The sequence below is a fragment of the Syngnathus scovelli genome, chromosome 11, assembly GCF_024217435.2.
Source record: "Syngnathus scovelli strain Florida chromosome 11, RoL_Ssco_1.2, whole genome shotgun sequence".
NCBI classification, from domain to species: domain Eukaryota; kingdom Metazoa; phylum Chordata; class Actinopteri; order Syngnathiformes; family Syngnathidae; genus Syngnathus; species Syngnathus scovelli.
The window spans coordinates 10011822-10031379 of NC_090857.1; the positions used below are offsets into that span (position 1 = coordinate 10011822).

Consider the following 19558-nt stretch of genomic DNA (forward strand, 5'->3'; position numbering starts at 1 on the left):
TGAACATGTTCACACACATCCAAGCACATTTTTTTCTCATGAGAGAAGGGTTCAACTTACTCTATAACTCAAGTGCACCATTAATCTGTGTAAATAATTATTTCAGGTTCTACTTTCTTGTTCTGTTCTATCTGAAAACTGGCAGTGCTGAAAAGTTAATTGCATTCTAATATTTAACTTCAGTAGAATATCTGAAAACTTGGCAACTTCTAGAAGAGAAACTATGTACACTACCGTTCAAAAGTTTGGGGTCACCCAGACAATTTCGTGTTTTCCATTAAAACTAACAATTTCCATTAACAACTAATAATTGCTCAAGGATTTTCCAGTCATCCATTTGTGTAAAATTGATGCTTTGGTATAATAAAGTTGAGGAAACACTTGTATGCACATTAAAAGGATGGTATATTATTTATGACGTCTTTTAAAGTAGTTTGGCAATTGTTTTACCATTTAAGACATTTTGTAGCCATATCCATGTGTATAGTTTGCTCACCACTAATAGAAGCACGCTGCTTACATCTGGCGGCAATAAGCCAGCACTGCATTTTGGAAAAAGGATATTAAGACTGCGTTAGAATTGCTTGTTAACTATTAATAAATTAGGATAATAGCACATTTTACGTTCTTTGCAATATGTTAGTATTTATTCTCAACCCCCCCCCCCCCCCCACCATTGTAAAGAAAATTATGCGGCGTCCCCTTTAAGGCATCTGCGGTAGCCGGGCGCCCAATCGCGGCGCGTAAACTGAAACTTGTTGTCATAGGCTAGCAGCTGAGCTAACGGCTAACAACTAGCTTTTCCCCTCACCCCGTATCACTCTTGATAAACAATTATCAAGTCGTCGCTACATATCGCGTCGTCCTTGAACCACAAAAGATGACTTCTGTACTGGTAAGAGAGTTTATAAAGCTATCTGTTAGCCGAAGTTGAAGTCGCGTCTCTTTTAAGTAGCAACTGACGTAAAACGGACGTCACAAAATAACGTTGACATTTGCAAGACTGTGTGAAACTGTTCTCGTATTTCTGTTATACACGTTAGTTTGAGGGAATCATATTTCAAACCTTTTTTTAATTTGTTTTTTAAATGTTCGTGACATGTCACGAGCACACAAAAGGCATGGTAGTACGTTACGATTCGCCGGAGTGCAGGAGCATACTGTAATGTGCAGAAGCTGAATGAATAATGAATGACATTAATTCATCAGTACTTTTTGGTTGGAAATGAAGATAAGGATTATGGAAATAAATGTTTTATTGTTCAGTTCTTTCCCTGGAGAACACATGATTGTTGAGCATCTTAAGCCATTTAATGGTGCAACTCTTCATTTGGTAGTTCATAGTTCAAAATTTATCTTGGGGAAAAAAATGTACACATATAGATAGATGCAAGTCCTTTAGCGTCAACTCTCGACGCCATATTTGTCAAAGTTTCTCATGATGATGCCGAGCTCCAGCTCCACAGTGCCCATGGCGGCGGTGTGTAGCCTGTATCTGTCCGCCCCACTGTAGATCAGATCGGGGTTCTTGAGCTGTGGTCCGCCGCCGACGAACCTTCGCGATAGCTCCTCCGGCCAGGAGCCCAGGGGCCTCCACGTACAGCAGCTAATTCGATGATGTCCCGGGCTGGAGGGGACGTGGCAGTAGCCGTAGCCGAACAGCTCGCACCGACCAAACGAATCCTGGTGCCACACCTGGAGGTGGATCTTAGGCCAACCTTGGAGACCCTTGGTGACGTAATGCAGGTCGATGGGATGGCACCAGTACGCCATGTCTCCTGTCTGGGGGCAGTCCACTTGAGTTTGACCCTGCTTCAAGCCGGAGAGAAGTCGCCACGCCCCACCAGTGTGAACCCCCCATTTGCAAAAGAGGCTGTTCTGAGGGAAGCCCGTTGCCCCGACCAACTGACCTATGATGTGCAGCTCGGCCATGGCACGAAAAATCCACTCTGGCGTGACAAAACCACTCTTTATATCCACATCGCACGCGAGCTATGTAGCTTGCGGGCGTCACAGGCGCACGTCCATGCACAACACCGTTCGTGCAGGAACGCTTAGTGCCCCGCGTTTTGCATGTCAGGCGAACTGAAATGGATGAGCGGAGTCCGTCAATTTACTATCGAAAAGCCGAACAACTTTGTGCAAGGCCGCGATGGATGCATAAATCTAAAAACTAGGCAGAGAAGACACAGCGGAGACGAACAAATCTGAAGGAGGATCTACTTCTTCTTCGCCGCTTGGAAGCGTATCCAATCGGAACAGCGCCACCATGCGGGTATAAGGCTGATAAAGATGAGCCGGCACACAGTTTCATGAATGATAAGATTTAATGAAGGAATTTGTCACTGTGAATGTGTAGAGGTATACATTATAAGCAATCTAGATAATAAGTCGTAATTTTTGTGGACATTGCAGACAAAGCAGTCTACAGGCATGTGTCATGTTTTGAGCTCCATTGGCAGTCTGCCATTAAGTTCATACAAAATCTTACATTGTTGCTTAATAATTCATGCTACAGGTCAACATGCTGGGTAACATTTAAAATTGTCTCCTTATCCATATAGCATGACCCGACACTTGAGCGTAATTTCAAGGGCCACAAGGGCGCCGTGACGGGTGTGGACTTCAGTAGCAACATGAAACAGATCGGTAACTGTTCTAATATCTCATTCACTCATAAATTAGTCTTTTAATTTGAGTTGAGTTTCCTGACAACTGCCCTGGATTGTCATTCTCCAGCCACAAGCTCCACAGACTGCAGCGTGATGATCTGGAACATGACACCTCAGAGGCGTGCGTATCGTTTTGATGGGCATGAAGACTCCATCACCTCCATCCAGTTTTCTCCTTCAGGACACCTGGTAGCCTCTTGTTCCAAAGACAAGACTGTGCGCCTTTGGGTGCCCAACATGTAGGTTTTTTTTTTTTTTTTTTTTTTTTTTGCCCGGATAGGAATTTAGTTATTTTTTCTTGGTATGTTATTTACTGGTTGATTTAAAGAGTTTGGGTTAAAAGACAAAACAAATTATTGTCAAGTAAATCTTCACATTTTGAAGACAGCTTATAAAAGCAGAGGAAAAAGTTTACAGGCAATATTCATCACCGAGTAGCGTTATTTTAATTTTGACTGTCATCAGTAAAACATATTGCTTTGTGGGTTTTACAGGAAGGCTCAGTCAACTGTATTTAAGGCTCACACAGCCACCGTGCGAAGTGTGAATTTTTCCTGGGACGGTCAAGCTCTTGTCACGGCATCTGATGACAAGACGGTCAAAGTGTGGGCCGTCCATCGACAAAAGTTTCTATACTCTTTCAACCAGCATATCAACTGGGTCCGCTGTGCCAGGTATAAAACTTTTTCCGATCCCAAATTGCACCCTCATTTTTAAATATATGCATTTCTTCCAGGTTTTCTCCAGACAGCCGCTTGATCGTTTCCTCCAGTGATGACAAAAGCATCAAGCTGTGGGACAGGAACAGCAAGGAATGTGTTCATTCTTTCTATGAACATGCAGGGTGAACAATTTTTTATTATTTTTTTTTTAACAAGAATTTCACCAATGTCTTTTCATGATGTATTAAATTGATTTTCATTTTGTCATTTATGAAGTTATGCAAACCACGTGGATTTTCATCCCAGTGGAACGTGCATCGCTGCAGCCAGCACTGACAACTCAGTCAAGGTGTGGGACATTCGAACCCTTAAGATGTTGCAACATTACCAAGGTAAAGAGGTCCAGACGCTCGCTATTATTTTACATAATCACAGTCGGTTAAATTTAAGATGACAATCAGCTGTTTTTCTGGATTAATTTGCATTCATATTTTTTTTCATTGCCAGTGTTGAGGGGGGGGGCGGGCATTTTGTTTGTCTACTGCTTGGTTATGTTAATTAGCTCCCCTTAGTGGATTTCAGATGCGAGAAATAATAACGGCAAATGACACCAGACCTTAACAACTCCCCCTCTTCCTCTTCATTATTTTGATTGAGATTGCAAGTTCCCAGACTGATGTGATAAAATATGATTCACTTGTTTTAAGTGGCCAAATTGAAATCTTTTTTTTTTTTTGATGCATCCTCATTATCTGTGATTTGGATGTTAACATGGGAACTTCAAAAGTCACAACCGCCCCACGACCAAGTGGTACAATTTGGACTTCAAACAAGCCAAATCTCTTGAAAAGATGAAATTATGATTGTGTGACCTCAATTTAGTGAGCCTCCAGAGCATTAGAGTTCAATCGAGGACAGCCATCAGCTGTCATCCTTCAGCCAAGAGAGGGCGCTCGTGGTTCACAAAAAGAAACCCTCGCTGTGCTCATTTTGTCTCTTGTCAAGAATCCAATTACTACAGTGCATGTGGACATGAATCAAATGTGATTATAAGAGCTTGCCACAGGCTATTGCAATTGACATCCCCGTTTGTGTGAATGTAAACATGTTGTTGAGCCACCATCAAGTCACAGTGTGGGGAGGAGCATAAAATAGAGTTGGCGGTACATCGAAAATGGGGCAAATAATCGATTATATTGCTTTGAATTATGCAGGTAGGTTAATTATGAACAACAGGCCTCTACAGGTCACGTGGTGCCTACGGGTCACGTGGTGCTGTGTTTACGGCAAAGAACAATTTAACAGTATTTAAATATTTGATATGAGTCTTTTGTACTTCTGTGTGCGTTTTCTCTCCAGTTCACAGTGGCGTGGTGAACAGTTTGTCTTTCCACCCATCTGGTAATTTCCTCCTCAGCGCATCCAACGATTCCACAACCAAAATACTGGACCTCGTGGAGGGAAAATTGTTGTTCACACTGCACGGACACCAGGTACAAACACGCGCCTAAGTTCTTTACATCTTGGACATATAGCTTCAAATTCAAAGGAGTTAACTTGCCAATAACTCACGGCATGCTGAGTTTAATTTAGGTTTTGTTTTGGTCAGAGGTCATCAGCCTTTTTTTTATTTTTTTATTTTATAAACAGAACGGTACCTCCAGTGCTGATTTGACAAAATTGGATCACATTCCATTGAATTTTGTTATTATTAACAATATGTACCATATGTTTGGTCAGTTACTTATTTCCCCCTCTTTTGTGTATGTGTACACAGTGTATTTTAATACTTGCCAGGCAAGCAGCCCACTCATAATGACTCATCTCCAGAACAGGACTGTTTCTTCCTCTGTCCGTGTGGCTCCTCTCCTCCTCCACCTCCTCCTCCTCCTTTTCTTTTTCCTCCTCTTTGTTTCATCTCCTTCCGTTTGTCCAACGTCAATTCCACTCTGTCTGTCTGTTGTCACAGCTTTGATATTCTCACTTTAGACTCGTCTGGACTGGCAGGCACAACAACCAGTGGCAACCTATCAATCCAACACAATTCTGTGTCCCGTGTGTGATGTCTTTGTAGGACACTTGTCACTTCCTTGTACTATTTTTTTTTTTAAAGATAAATCATATCCCTCCTCTCACACCTCAGAAGTTGTCATCTCACGCACACACTCTCCATTTGTCACATTGTTCTTTTTGGCTCAGCACCGACCCCAATCTGTTCGAGCAGGGAGCTCTCACAGACTATAGTAGAGCCTCTAAATTCAAATGATGTTGATCATTAAGAATAATTGGCTTCTAAAATAACACACAAAAAAAACAGGAGACTGTCCAAGTCTTTCCTGTTTTATCGTTTCTACTGGGTTTTAACTTTTGTTTACTCTTAAATGGCAGCTGAGAACAGACTCTCGCCACCCACACTGCATACCAGTTTGGCCTGCTCTCATGCAAATTAGCCATGCGGTTAGCCTGCTCAGTACAGTATGATAAAAGTCAACAACAATTAGAATAATAATAATAATGGAAGGACAGAATGCACAGCGGCTTGTCAAACCATATATCATGAGCCATGCACTTTTAGGCTGAACTGTGTTCAAACTCTGTTCGGGGCATCAGATGGAGGCAGGTTGGAGTAAAGAGCGGACAAATGCACATATAGTATTATTGAACGTCTACCCAGAGCAAAATACAGTAATGTGTGTTGGTCTCGCCCCGGCAAGTGCCAGCCTGGCAGCAGGCATTAGTCAGAGCAGAAACAGAACATACTGTCTGTCATGTCGTCGCGTTGCCATAGTGACACTGTCTGCTTCGCTCAGGTGCTTCTGGGAAAGCATTCCTCACACAAGCCGGCCTGTCTGGGTTCCAGCCGCGCATAGGACGTAGCTCCCGTTTTATTATTTCCACTCGCCTCATGTGTGAGTTTCATTTCCATTCCTTTGTCCCGACACCCCCAAGGTGATCATTTGCCGGTACTGACCAGAGTTTGACCCCTGCCCCCCTGCGTCTACTGCTTTTTTTATTGGTTCCTCGTGCCCCCGTGCAGGTTTAGCAGTTAGCAGAGGAGTCGTCAGGTGAGACAAAGATTCAAAGTGATCTCGCCTTTGTTTCTCCGCAGGGTCCAGTAAAATGTGTGGCCTTTTCCAGAACGGGGGAGTACTTTGCCTCTGGAGGCGCTGATGAACAGGTAATAAGTTCAAGTCACTTGTAGCCTGTTAAGTTGCATTTTATAGCAAAACAATATCCCTATAAGCATTCATGTACATGTTGTTTTTGGCAAAAATATGTGACAATATTACACCGTCCTGCAGGTGTTGATGTGGAAGAGCAACTTCGATGAGCCCAGTGGAACAGCCAACAAGCAACAGTCCAACAACCAGGTGCCAGCAAATTCATAGATAAGCAAATTGACCGAGTTTGGGAGAATGCCTGTCTGAATGTTCTCAACTTATTTGCTCACTGGTTATGCTGAGGCCTGAAAAAAAACATAGACCTTACCTCAAACTCATTGAAACTAAATCAATTTCAAATGGTATTACCCCAAATTTTTTGCAAAGCAATTTTTTATCCAGCAATAGCAGAATGTTCACATGCAACGTAAATATTATGCTTAAATATTAACATAATCTCACAGGTTCACGTACAGGTTTATGCAAATATTTACAGCTAGTGCAAAAATAAACACATGGCACCCACATTATACAGATGCCCCGCCCGGTGTTTAGTGTTTTCGTGCCGCCTTTTCCCCTCCAAGCATATTGCAACCTTTGAAGTCTGGCGTATTCCATGTCTCTGGTGCAGGACCATCAATATCTATCTGGTCCTGCACCTTCACTTTGATGTGAAACACTTTCATCCCTATTCCCTGACTTTTATTTGCGTATTAATCTATCATTTCTGATGAACCCGTTCCAGCGAAAAAAATCTGTTATGGATATCAAGATGTTTATTATATCTAATCACAATACATCCCTAAGTTGACGTTTAAAGTTGATCCTAGATAATGGACTGACTATTTTCTCAAAAGATAAACAAGGTCGTAGGGTATTGCGGCTATTAGCTCTCTTTAAATATTAAAATGGATCGTCAAATATCGCTTTCACACTTAAAAGGCGAAGGTGGTTGCCAGGAGGGGAGGAAGCGTCAGGGAAGGATTCAGATTTCAATCATTTCCACCTGCCGCAGTGTTACTTACATCAACAAGGGCAACGTCAAGGTCCTCACAGGCGCAACACTCAGCATCCTTCTTTCCTTCTTGCCCGTATTGATCGCTCTCCTGCCTACGGACCAGAGCCACACACTAGGATCAATCTTTGAACTTTCTCATACCCGATTGTTCACTTGCCTCAACAAGTGCAATCAAGTGTGTATCTGTTCGCTGGGATTTTAGAGTAGCTAGCTTTAATTATCAGATTGCATCGAGTCACGTTAGGGAAATGCAAGATCAGAACCAGAAGAAGAATCTGAAAACCGGACTAAGATGTTTTATTATCCTCAACTGGGCTCCTTTTGATTAAAAAAAAAAAAAAAAAAGAGGGCATCTGTCAATTGACTGACACGTTATATACAGTACATGACAAAATTTTATATTATATACAGTACATGACAAAATTGTAATAATTTTTTTAAGGCTTTGGACATACACTGTAATTGCCCTTTTAAAAAGAGTTTTGGGAGAATTTTTTTAAACCCTCAACTATCCTGGAAAAGTGCGTATGTACTTGTATTCTCTATAAAATAACGGTCAGATGCTGTTAGCTTTCCAACCCAAATGCTAATGCTCCTGGCTCCAATGGTTTGGGCCTAATGATTTTAATCACTAGAATAATTAATAGAAAACTAGCCAGTTTCAAAGGAGATTTATTTCGTTGCGTTAGATAACCAAAATAACTCTGGACTTTGCAAGAGTAGCTAAAGAGCAGCGGGGGTCATAGCGAAAGGTCATTTGCCTGAAATTGTATTCATAACTGCCAAGCAACTCAGCAGATACCCACCGATTGCATGCAATGTTTTTTTAACTTCAATAATACCATCAGATCAGGCTGTAATTAAAACCATAACAAAATTAATTGAAGCATTACATAAAGCTTCCACTTAGGACTTTAAAACCATGTGTTCCTCTTATAAGAATACAAACACGTGTGGAACATTATTTAAACAATGTGCCATTCTAATTAAGGTTGTTTTTCCTGTGCTTTCATTCATCTTTTTTTTTTTTCTTTCCTTGAATTGTCACCTGCAAATTGTAACGTTGGCATCCATGCCTGGTGACGCACCATGAAAGTGCCACCTTCCTAGGTTTTTCTTTTCATGTATTATTTATCCATTCAGACTTCATTATTTATAGCGCCTCTTTCATCTGCCACGTGTGTGTGTCGCCTGAGAGGGAAGGGAAGGAGTGAAAAAATTTCACCCTCTCGCCTAAACAGTAGTCGCTTAGAAATGGATTTCAAACGCTTTATGGATTTAGGCGTAAACAACCAACAAGCGGAGTTCTAATAACGGGAGGTAAATCTTTCTCACCTCGCCTCCCTAGGAAGTGAAGCGGGATGATGCGGAGAATGGAACGCGTGAAAGTGTTCTGCCACCAGAATGAACACAGATAGCTTGTGAAATACAATTTTATTTTTCCAAGCATTGTGGATACATCGAATAATTTAACGGAAACTATTATATATATTCAGACATATTCACATGTAGTGACCCGGAAATGTACATTATTCTTTCTCAGGATTTTCATACCAAGATTTTCTCATCATACGTATTTGATTTCTTAGTCCTCAAATGCACTTTTATTCAGAATAACTTCAAGTGGCAGTGACACATATTCTTTCCAAGACAATTAAAACCTCCTATCTATGTTTTTGTGGAAGATCCTTCTATGCTGAGAATCCACTCCCAGCCCAATACAGCTTACGGTTACAATTAATTTAATCAAAAAGAGATTGACTAACGAGAGAAATGCATGGAGGGAAAGGCCGCTCACAGTTGCAGCTTACCCCCCTTGGGAATCAGCTCCACAGGGAATTCCAAACTAGCACATTTGATATGCTGATCTGGTTATGTGCTTGGATGCGAGGCTGCATGCGTGATGATTTGCCAGTCATGAGCACGCCACCAGAAACACTGAGGCCTGTTTGTTCAAGACGATAAGTCCGCTTTTAAACAAAGCTCTTGCCCGGTCGAAGACCGAGAATGTGTGTGAGGCTGTACAGCTTCTGATTTCCTCACTGCTGTGGGAAAATAAATGAGTGCATGCGTGTGTGTGTGTGTGTACGAGCACCATCCATAGCTGACAGGCAGATCAGCTCTCTCTTATCGCATCCGTCCTAATCTTCCCCGCCTCCCCCCCTCGTCTCTAGCTTCACATCTGGGTCTTTCTCCCCGCTCACGTGTACAGGCAGACGATCCGCACGCTCGCAACAGGCTCCCCTTCACAGCTCAACACACATGCACACTCCACCGCACTGCACTGCACGGCTTTAGGATGCGGAGGGACAGACTTTAGTAGCAGCATGAACTTCTGTTCCCCCTTCCATTGTTTTCATTGCGCTGCTGCACAATACATGCATATAACTGCAATATTGAGATGTTACTTTGAGTCTTTGAAGGCCCTGTTTTGCTGGGCATGATGTGAGATCCAAAATCTTCAAACCTTAAAAGATGGTGTCATGTAGAGTTGACTGAAACATAATAAATAATGATAAATATATGGGCAAGTTTCGTTGACCAGTGAAATAATCCACAACATTTATGAAACAGCTTTTACTGTTCTGTATGTGGGTCTTTCATCGTTTCTTTAAGCTTTTTATGATTATGTCAACAATGGGAAATTGATTGCATTTTGCCAGCGGGAGCCGGAAAGGGGAACATGAGAGAAAGAGGGAGGAGATGGACCTGGGCATAGTTGAGGACTAGATCGCAACAGGAGTTAAAGAGGGCAGATAATGGGCCAGTAGAGCAAGAGAACAAACGGGAGAAAATGGCGAGTGAAAGGTAGGAGCGTGAAGAAAAGGTGCAGTTGTGTGATGCAAAAGATAGACAAAGGGAAAATGAAAGAAATGGTTGCGTTTGCTCACATGCAGCCTCTTTGGAATGATGTAACTCCATGGTATGGTGGTGACTATCTTTTGGGTCGATTTCCAAACTTTCCTCATTTCTTTGGCAAAGTGCGAACTGTAGTCTTTTGACGTGATTTGTGGATCTTTGAATTGGCTCAGGATTGACTCAGGTCCTTAAAACGTCACGCTGCCCTACCCATGGAGACCTGCTTTAATTATTGACAGAACATGGAAATCCTCCACATATCTAAACCAGGGTTCAAAAGGAGAACCTCAATACCCCTTTTGGTCTTGCAGTCCCATTGTTTGAATAATAATGTACGCTTTTGCTAACGGCACACATTCTTCTAGCATTTCTCATTTTATACATGTCTTGGAACATATGTAACTTATAATGGTAATGCTAGCTGGGTGAAAGCATGCCAATGAGGCAGACTGCATGACTTCAGAGCTTTGGCACCTCAATAAAATGCCCCCGCGAATGTTATGAGTAACACCTGGGTTGGAAAAGAGCCTCATAGCCTTTGAGTTTTTTTCAAGTTTCAGCCTCCTTTTGTATCAAGTTATAAAACCCGGCCATGAGCTTGTGTCCCAGCTTGTGTCCGTCTCCTCTCATAAAAACGTTCTCTTCTTGAGTGTCACTCTTTGTGGAGTGCGCCATGCAAGGTCCATTGATGGATTGCTGCTTTCAAATCAAAGTTTCATTTGGGCCTCAGGAAATTTTCCACTGTTGGTTTTCCACTTCAGGTGATTCATTAGTCAGGGTGGTGCTGGGTCGGTGTGCGTATACAGTTTGTGTTTGCATTTGGCCACATCGAGGTTTTGCCTGACTGGCGTCTGTCGTACAAAACTTGCTGTGTAAAAATGTCACCTGAAAATATAACGAATACACACAATTCAAAAACATTTCTATTCGTGACTTCCAAATGAAAGAGCAATGCATACGAAAATCAGGGCAGAAGAATATAGAAGAAAATGTCCCGTTCCAATTTCAACGGAGGCGATGTAAACCGAATACAGATGTGAAATCTTGAGGAGGGGGAATGAAAAACAATGGAACGGTAATAAATCAGAATGTCACATGCTCTACTGTTGCTTAATGCATATGATAATGTGAATCAGATGCCAAAGCGTGCACCAGATAATATTAGTGAGGCATAATGTACCGTAATGACGGGCTGTATTTTTCACAATCACCGTATAAACACCGCTGAGTGAACTTGAGGACATTGTCATGCCTTCCGGCGTTATAAGAATATGTAGATGTTATATGGATTTGTTTTACATAAACTGTTTTGGTTGGCCAGCATGAACTCGGAATACACCGAGACCACTTTAAATTTCAGATGAAAAGTTCAAAAACACAATATATGATTTTTCCTTTCAACAGTTCTAAATCCAACAGTTTTAAAGTAACACATTTTCACTACTGACATTTCAACATGAAATCTGTCAGACTGTCTTTCTCCTCCTTTTGGGTTACTCCCAATTCTGGGGGAAATAAGTCTGTCACTACCGACGTGTAGTTTGGAAGTACATGTTGGAGCATGCGCTTCGTGTTGAGCATAATTATTTTGTTTGGTGCGGAAGGTAGTCTTTTGCCACCCACACTGAGCTGCATACTCTCGTTCTTAGTTTTCAGTCACTTAGGTGTGTTGAAATAGCTTACCTCCGTGAGTTAGCCATGCACATTTATTTAGTTCTAGGGTGTACCTCCGTTTCCTGTTACTGGTTAGGGCTTAAACATCAGGTTTAGAATTTGGCGTCAGGTTTAGACTTGTATGTTTTAGTTAAGGTCGGGGTTTCAGTTTTTGGGATTTAACGTTCGAGGTTGAAGCTCAGGTGATTTTTTTTTTTAGTTCGGATTTTAATATAGGATTTCAAATTAGGGTTCATCTAATTTTCTTTTTGTTCCAACACGATCAGTCAAGTTTTAGGTTTTAAGACACAGGTGTCAAACTCAAGGCCCGGGGGCCAGATGCGGCCCGCCACATCATTTTATGTGGCCCGCGAAGACAAATTGTGCGTAAAATTGGGTCATTACTAGAATTGCAAATTGTCTTCACTTTTAATAATATCTTTTTTTTAAATATTTGACCAGTTTTTACTCATTTGATTTGAAAACGAGTTACTTGTCAGTTTGTTTTGTAGCTTTTACTGTATATAATATGAGGTGCTCATACATTTATTTGGGTTGACAGTCATAATGGCCTTCCGAAAGAAGCTATGACTACAATGCGGCTCGCGAAAAAAACGAGTTTGACACCCCTGTTGACTGTGTTCCTGTTTCCTGTGATTTTAGGCCTCAGATGAAACCCGAACTGCTGCCAAAATGGGCCGTCGTCACAGTGGAACCATGCATCCTCACGCCTACAGAAGTTCCAGCACCAGTTCCAGCCACATGACTTCGAGTCCCACCCACGCAAAGGTCCACGGCCCGGCTCAACCCTCGCTCCAAGAAACCCATGCCATTGAGGAAACCATCAGCCCTAATCTTACAAGCACACTCGAACACATTATTGGCCAACTGGATATTCTCACGCAGGTAAGCGGACGTCGGGCTCAACTTTGGAGGAACGCAAGCACCGCACCACCCACTCATGCAGTAGAGAACAAACGCTTCCTTTTACTTCTCAACTTGTTGGACAGAAATGGTTTCAGCGACACAAACACCAATATAATTACATAACTACGTATGTCTATGGTGCTTGACACTGCTTCTAACTGCTTGATTAATCACATTTTGTTCAGTACATTACCACTCAAAAACTGTTCAGAATGGACTTGGTTGTAATTCTCAGTTTTCATTGTCAGCAGCAGACCCTTTATGTTGTTTTATCTATATTTCATTCATGAATTATGGATGCTCAGATAACAAGAGCAGGTATTTGTAGTTCCCCATTCATAGCAGCAATATTTTATATCTGACTACTTTAGGTAGCTTTGGCTACCATATATTGTGGAACTTGGGTTGGAGAGTCTACAAATTCCAAGCTGAGGACATGCCACATAGGAATCTTTGCAGTCAAAACATATGAATGTGTAGAAACCTGCATGGGATTCTGCAAAAAAAAAAAAAAAAAGTAGCAAATAGCTCCGCGAAGCAGGCTGCGGCACGCTTTGACACCACTTCCACATTTCACCACCAATACATGTTTCCTTCAAATCTGAAAACTCAACATGACGACCGGAATATCTGACACAATGACAAGTCACGGAATGAACTCTGACCTTTGCTGTCGTCACATGTCAAGTTGTTTGGCCTGTTTCACTCTAATTTCTCTCTACCACTTTCCAATCCCACCGGCCAGCTATCAAATAAGGCAAACGTGAGCATGTTCTAACAGCCATGCTTTTAGGAAAGCACGGATAACTGCCGATATTTTCTTTCTTCGCCATTCAGCTCTTTGTGATTCTCACAGTCGAGGAATCTGAGGGAAGCGAATGAATTATTCAGCATACGACAGAAGCTTCCAAAGACACACTTTGCTGTCTTAGCTGTTTTTCACTTGTCCACCCAGCTGTTGGTTGTCTTTCCCCTTCTATATGTACTGTGTAAGTGCTATACATCACTCTATACTGACTTTTTTTTTTTTTTTTTTTTCACTCAAGCCAGAGTACTTATTGAATGTCTTCCATCAGTCGTCCTATGAAAGCATCGCAGGGAAGTTAAGCCGCCATTTCTAGAAACATGTTCCAATACATTCCAGAAGTGTAACCGGAGAATAATCTCTGATTAACGAGTCGGTTTTCCTTTTCTAGAATACGTCACGCTAATGGCATTGGCCTAAGCCTTTATTATACTTTTTAACTAATACTAGTGCTTAAATGATCGACAGTTTTAATAAGCCCATGCATAGAAAATCTCTTTCCCATTGCTTCGTGAATACACTTGAAAAGCTGACCTTCCTCCTTTACAGAAGGTTTTTGAGCGAGATTAATGTCCTTGAGCTATGCTAGCGTATAATCTTAGCATGTTAACAATTTAGGGTATGTCGAAATGAGACAAAGCGAGTAAAAGAACTGGACTTTCCCTCTGGTATTGAAAGATTTAATGCTAAGAACACATTGTAGAAAGAATTTCTGTACACACACACACACACACACACAACACAACACTAATACCCCCCTCACTGTATATTTGGGTCATGTGTCTTCGACTTAACATGAGGGTTGTGTTTTTATTCTTCACTTTCCGACTGAAGCGGTGAGATATCAACATCTTTTGGGTCAGACATCGCGTGGGCCGTACCAAAGCGATGAGACTTTGCGTGTAACACAGGCCGATAATGCTGAAGGCGATGGGGAGTATAATGCATTCAAGAGTGAAAAGAAAAACGGCTCGCTCTATTTTAGGGGGCATAAAGATTTGGTTCCTATCCTAAATGAAAACTATAGACCAGTGGTGTCATGTTGCCACAGCCCGGGGATGCGTGCACAATCACACAAATGACATTCGTAAGGGTGAGGACTGAGGGGGCCATATCAGGTTGGTAAGATAAACAGGGTATTATTGATCGACAGAACACAGACTAGGAGAAAGATAGACACGCCTTGGATGGATTGAATAACAGGAGATGCCTCCACTGATGACCCCAAAAGAAAACGCCCCTCATCCTCACAAAACTAAGCCTTCGGACGGCAATTTACTCCGAATTTGTTTGCCGGTTCATACCTTAAAATTTTACCACAATCCATTCAGGCAAAATTTGATTTGGTCATCTTTCCAAACAGTATTTCATGTTAGGAATAATTATACTGGGAATAATCGTTTCCATGGCGCATACAATAACACTAAAAACCCCTTTTCAACATTCTAAACCTTAATGAAGAAACATACCAGGACTTTTCAGCCATTTTGTCTTTGAAAATACAATTATATAATACTTTGATCAGCGTTCTGTGCTATCTGCACGAGATATCACAGTCGTTCAGTACTGTTTGAACTCCTCTGGAATTCTGCATGCCCTGATGTTCTGCCAACTGTCTCAAAATTTTTGATTTGTGCAGTTGGAAGGAATAACAAAGTGGTTTAATCCGTGAAGTCTCCAAGTCCATGTTTTTAGTTCAACCTGAGACTCTCCAAACTTTGCTTCAGCTTTACTTTTTGGGATCTTTACAAGCATCACTCGGATCCAGTTGCAAAATACAGGCTGCATTTATTTTTTTCTCTCCATACAACTCAATTTGGCCAGCTTCTCGCAGCAGTGAAAGACACCCGAGACCCCCACAAGTCTGACAATAGCCTCATGGAAAAACTCTGTTGAATATCAAACCCAAAAAAAATATCTCTGAGCAAGAATCTGATTACTATCAGGGCCCGCAATATTCATTCCGTGTGGGACGGTTTCATAACACATACTAATTACTTTGGCTAACATGTTCCCTTTACCTCGTTTGGAGTAATAAAAAAAACCTTCAGGGTCCCCTTCACTTAATTTGTTCAGTAATGAGGGCATAAGTCATTTTTCATGCAACATTATACCTTAAATGAGTTATCACGTAACCGTTTATGTTAGAACCAATTCAGCAGGAGATTTAATGGTAGCATTTTAATACTTGATCAAGAACATAATTGACAAAATAGCACTGACGAATGATTTCGCTGCTATTCATGACAGAGCAGCGTCGACGCATTTTTTAGCTTTTTGACAGATCTCACAGATATTATTGTGTCACAATTTAAATACCCAAACTACCAAAATGTTGGAAAGCATACCTCATGTCCATAGATGACAGTGGCAGTGAATCCCGTTGACGACTTTAGAATCATGTCCAATAAACAATCATGAACTGGATACATATTGAGATGAGATTTAAGTATCATGTAATTCCACTCCAAAGTATTTTTTTTTTTTTTATCGAACCACCATTGACACTTTATGTGTGAAAACATTGTGGAAAAAAGTTTAGCACTGTAACATTTGTAACAAAGCAACACTCAACACTCCAAACAGACAATGCCTACGAAAACATAAAAAATTGATTAAATATCCTTTTTTTCCAACCAATCCTGCAAACAAGGTCTTTCGATTGAAGAATTCAACAAGACAGTTTGAGACACATTGATGTGTTCCTCACTCGCTGTACTCAAAGTCGCTTCTTTGCCGCACTGTGTTTGTCACCAGGCAACACAAGGGAGACATTCACAATCATGTTACTGTTTTCCGCTTCCTTGAGATGATCAATTTTTTTTTTTTGCAGAACCGTTGTCGTAAAAGTGCTATCTGGATGATTTGTGATCATTATTACACCGCCCCGGCTTTGCAATGGGACACCAATGTTCTCTTGTCTTGAATGTCTTCAGGCACTACTCAAAATTCAAATAACAAATCAATCCGTCATGGGCAAAAACAAAGAAAATCAAATGAAAGCCAAGCAACATCTACCCATTTTGCTGCAGTCACAAATAATTCAATCAAGGAACGGCTCAGCCTTGATCTTGCCAGACCACTGGCACCAGCAACATGTGCTTGGTTCATTAGAGAACGGCTGGATGATTTCTAGTCTGTTATTTACCTTAGTTGCAGTGAATTGAAAGTATTTGACAAATGGAGTGCACAAGGCTTAAACTCATCTCAATCTTGAAGGTGTCGGGACAGTTGTGTTCTAAATAGAGTGGAAGCACAAGTAGAAATGGTTTAGCTCACAGATGTCAAACTCAAGGCCTGAGGTCAAATTTGGTCCGCCACATCCTTTTATGTGGCCTGCCAAAACAAATTATGTTGAGCGAATTATCTTGCTGAAATACCAACGAAATCTAAATTGTTTTGAAGTGAAACCAACTTGAAGAGTGTTCATCTTTGGAGTTTCCAAGGATTTTGCTGAACTGCTGAATACACCGATCGATATTCTACATATTCTCGAGTATCTTGTGCCAGGCAGAAGCAGATCTCTTCTAAGCAATAATGTTCCGCACTCACTGCGCTTTCAAAGTACACAAACTGCCTCATTCACACTCACACAATTGCGGCCATTATTTGTCCATCACTGTCACGCCGGCGCGGCACGTCCTTGTCTAACATGCCTCCTCTGTCCTCTCCCTATCCATCTCCTTCCTCTCCTCTTCATCTCGCTTCCCTTCCTCCTCATCATCATCCACCTCTTCTTTCTCCGTCCAGACGGTGTCCATCTTGGAACAGCGGCTGTCGCTGACAGAAGACAAGCTGAAGGAATGTTTACAGAACCAGGTGGCGTCTCAAGCACAAACGTTTCCAGACGAGGGGAGCTGGACACCGGCCGCCCCGCACTGAGCCTGGTCGCTCGAGATGCGGCAGGGACAAATGTTGCAGAGGTGGTTGTTTGCGACAAAACTCTTTTCTGCTGATGAAGTGTGTTTACAGTAGGCGACGTTTTCCTGCTTGCCTCAGCGAGACCTTTTTTTTTTTTTTTTTAGCTGTTTTGGACAAACTTGGCATCAAATAGCAACCAAAGCTTCATTCACAATTTAAACATTTGAGGTGACTTCATCCTCTTTCAAAAGTAACGTATCATAAGAAGACTGATTCCCCATAAAACCATCTGGCCCTCTCTCGCAAAAGTGCGAGTCTATAGGTCTATAGACCGTCCTGTAAATTCCTTGGTCAATGGCAATTGCCGCTTCTGTTACCATGACAACTCACAGACCCACATAAGGACATCAAAATATTTATTTGTGGAGGTAGCATTTGCTAAACTACACTATGTGTACATAACAGCTTGTAGTATATGAGGCATCAATATAAAGTACTATAGGCCCATAAAATGGCTCCATATGTTCTCGGTAAGTGAAAGCTAATCTCAGGGTGCTTTTTGTATATTTGGATTTGCTTTCTGTACTCGGACTACAACGTGACTTTTACTGTTGTAGCCCAACCTTCATCTTGTTATTATGTTTTTATCCTTTTTTTTTTATTCCCTTTCCTACTTGAAATTAAAGAGACTCCAGATGCTGTTTCATAACTCCCTGCAAGTCCATTTGTTGTCATTACTTTTGCCAGGGCGATGATGTCATCAACAGTCACGCTTTAAGAGGACCATTTCCTCCGCTGACTGGTCCTCGGAGCCAAAGCGGTTGTCCGACACATCGTGACTTTCGTTTGTTTTGTTGTCTTCAGCAAGAGATGTGGACAGCGTGAGTCGTGAGCTTTGTCATCTCAAGCGCATGGTGAGTCACTTTCACCACCTCCTTTGCCAGATTTTTGAAGTGTATTAGGCCGGGCTTCCGCCAAGTAATACTCTTCAGCCCGCCAACTTTGGTTTCCCTCGGAGTGCCGTGCGTAGGCAGGATAGAAGATCCATCGACACCATACACATCAGTTGTTCAGGTAGATTTTTTGGAGATCTGGAAGAAATGACTAGATTTGCCAAAATGAAGAACTGAATTATCCTTGCAAATCACTCTTCACCCCAAGGTCTAAAAAATGTCACAGATACAAACACCATTGTGATGTTTATGTATGTTAAGACTTCAGCAGGAAGGAAAAGGAAAACATTTTCAGATGGGGCCTGTTTATGGGCATCATTAACGTACTGTGAAGGAAGATAAAAAAAAGTTATTTTAAAACATTAATAGAAACATAAGTAGAAACTAAGAAACCCCAAAGTCTTTATGTCTCATTCCAGTATTATATGCACAACCTGGCTTTTTTTTTTTTTTTTTTTTTGCTAAATCAGCACTTTTATTTTTAGTAGCCTCAATGGAAATGAGCTTGAGGTTACACTCACAGACACAAACAGTGATTTTTTTTTTTTTTTTAACCCATGGAACAAATGAGTTGACGCAGAACACGGTGGTCCAGGTCCCAGGTCAGTCCCGAGAGCGGCGTGTGGCGTCACGAGAGGAAGAGGGGGGGAGGAAACGTATTAATGACTGACTTCTTTTAAAAGAAGCCAACTCGGCCTCTCTTGCACTCGTGGAAAAAGAAGTAAAACACAAGCGGAGTTCTCGGCTGCAGGGCCCACTCTTCCTTCCTGTCTGGGGCATTCTCAGACACGCACACACACAAAATACGTCTCCCTTCCGTAACTATGGGCCTCAAGCAGATGGCCTGCCAGGAGCTCTTGTAGAGGAGGCGCTTCGGACTCTGAGAGCAACAATCCTCAGAAAATTTAATATAATACATTCAGTTGCCTTATTGTGTTACTGTGCTTGACTACTTTATCATGCCCTTCCGTTATTTCATTGTCTTCT

At 41.7% G+C, this 19558-nt stretch overlaps 2 protein-coding genes across 2 annotated transcripts; one reads left to right on the top strand and one right to left on the bottom strand.

The window, feature by feature from the left end:
* The first annotated feature begins 730 nt into the window (after positions 1-730).
* On the top strand, positions 731-18327 carry poc1a (POC1 centriolar protein A). Its single transcript, XM_049732849.2, has 11 exons — positions 731-895; positions 2565-2649; positions 2740-2911; positions 3167-3346; positions 3409-3516; positions 3611-3726; positions 4694-4827; positions 6444-6512; positions 6637-6705; positions 12689-12931; positions 17508-18327. Exons 1-11 carry the CDS (start codon positions 881-883, stop codon positions 17637-17639), a joined length of 1323 nt encoding a protein of 440 aa, XP_049588806.1. The 5' UTR covers positions 731-880; the 3' UTR covers positions 17640-18327.
* LOC125976887 (B9 domain-containing protein 2) lies at positions 1239-2260 on the bottom strand. Its single transcript, XM_049732851.2, has one exon. It carries the CDS (start codon positions 1930-1932, stop codon positions 1405-1407), a length of 528 nt encoding a protein of 175 aa, XP_049588808.1. The 5' UTR covers positions 1933-2260; the 3' UTR covers positions 1239-1404.
* Positions 18328-19558: the final 1231 nt, after the last annotated feature.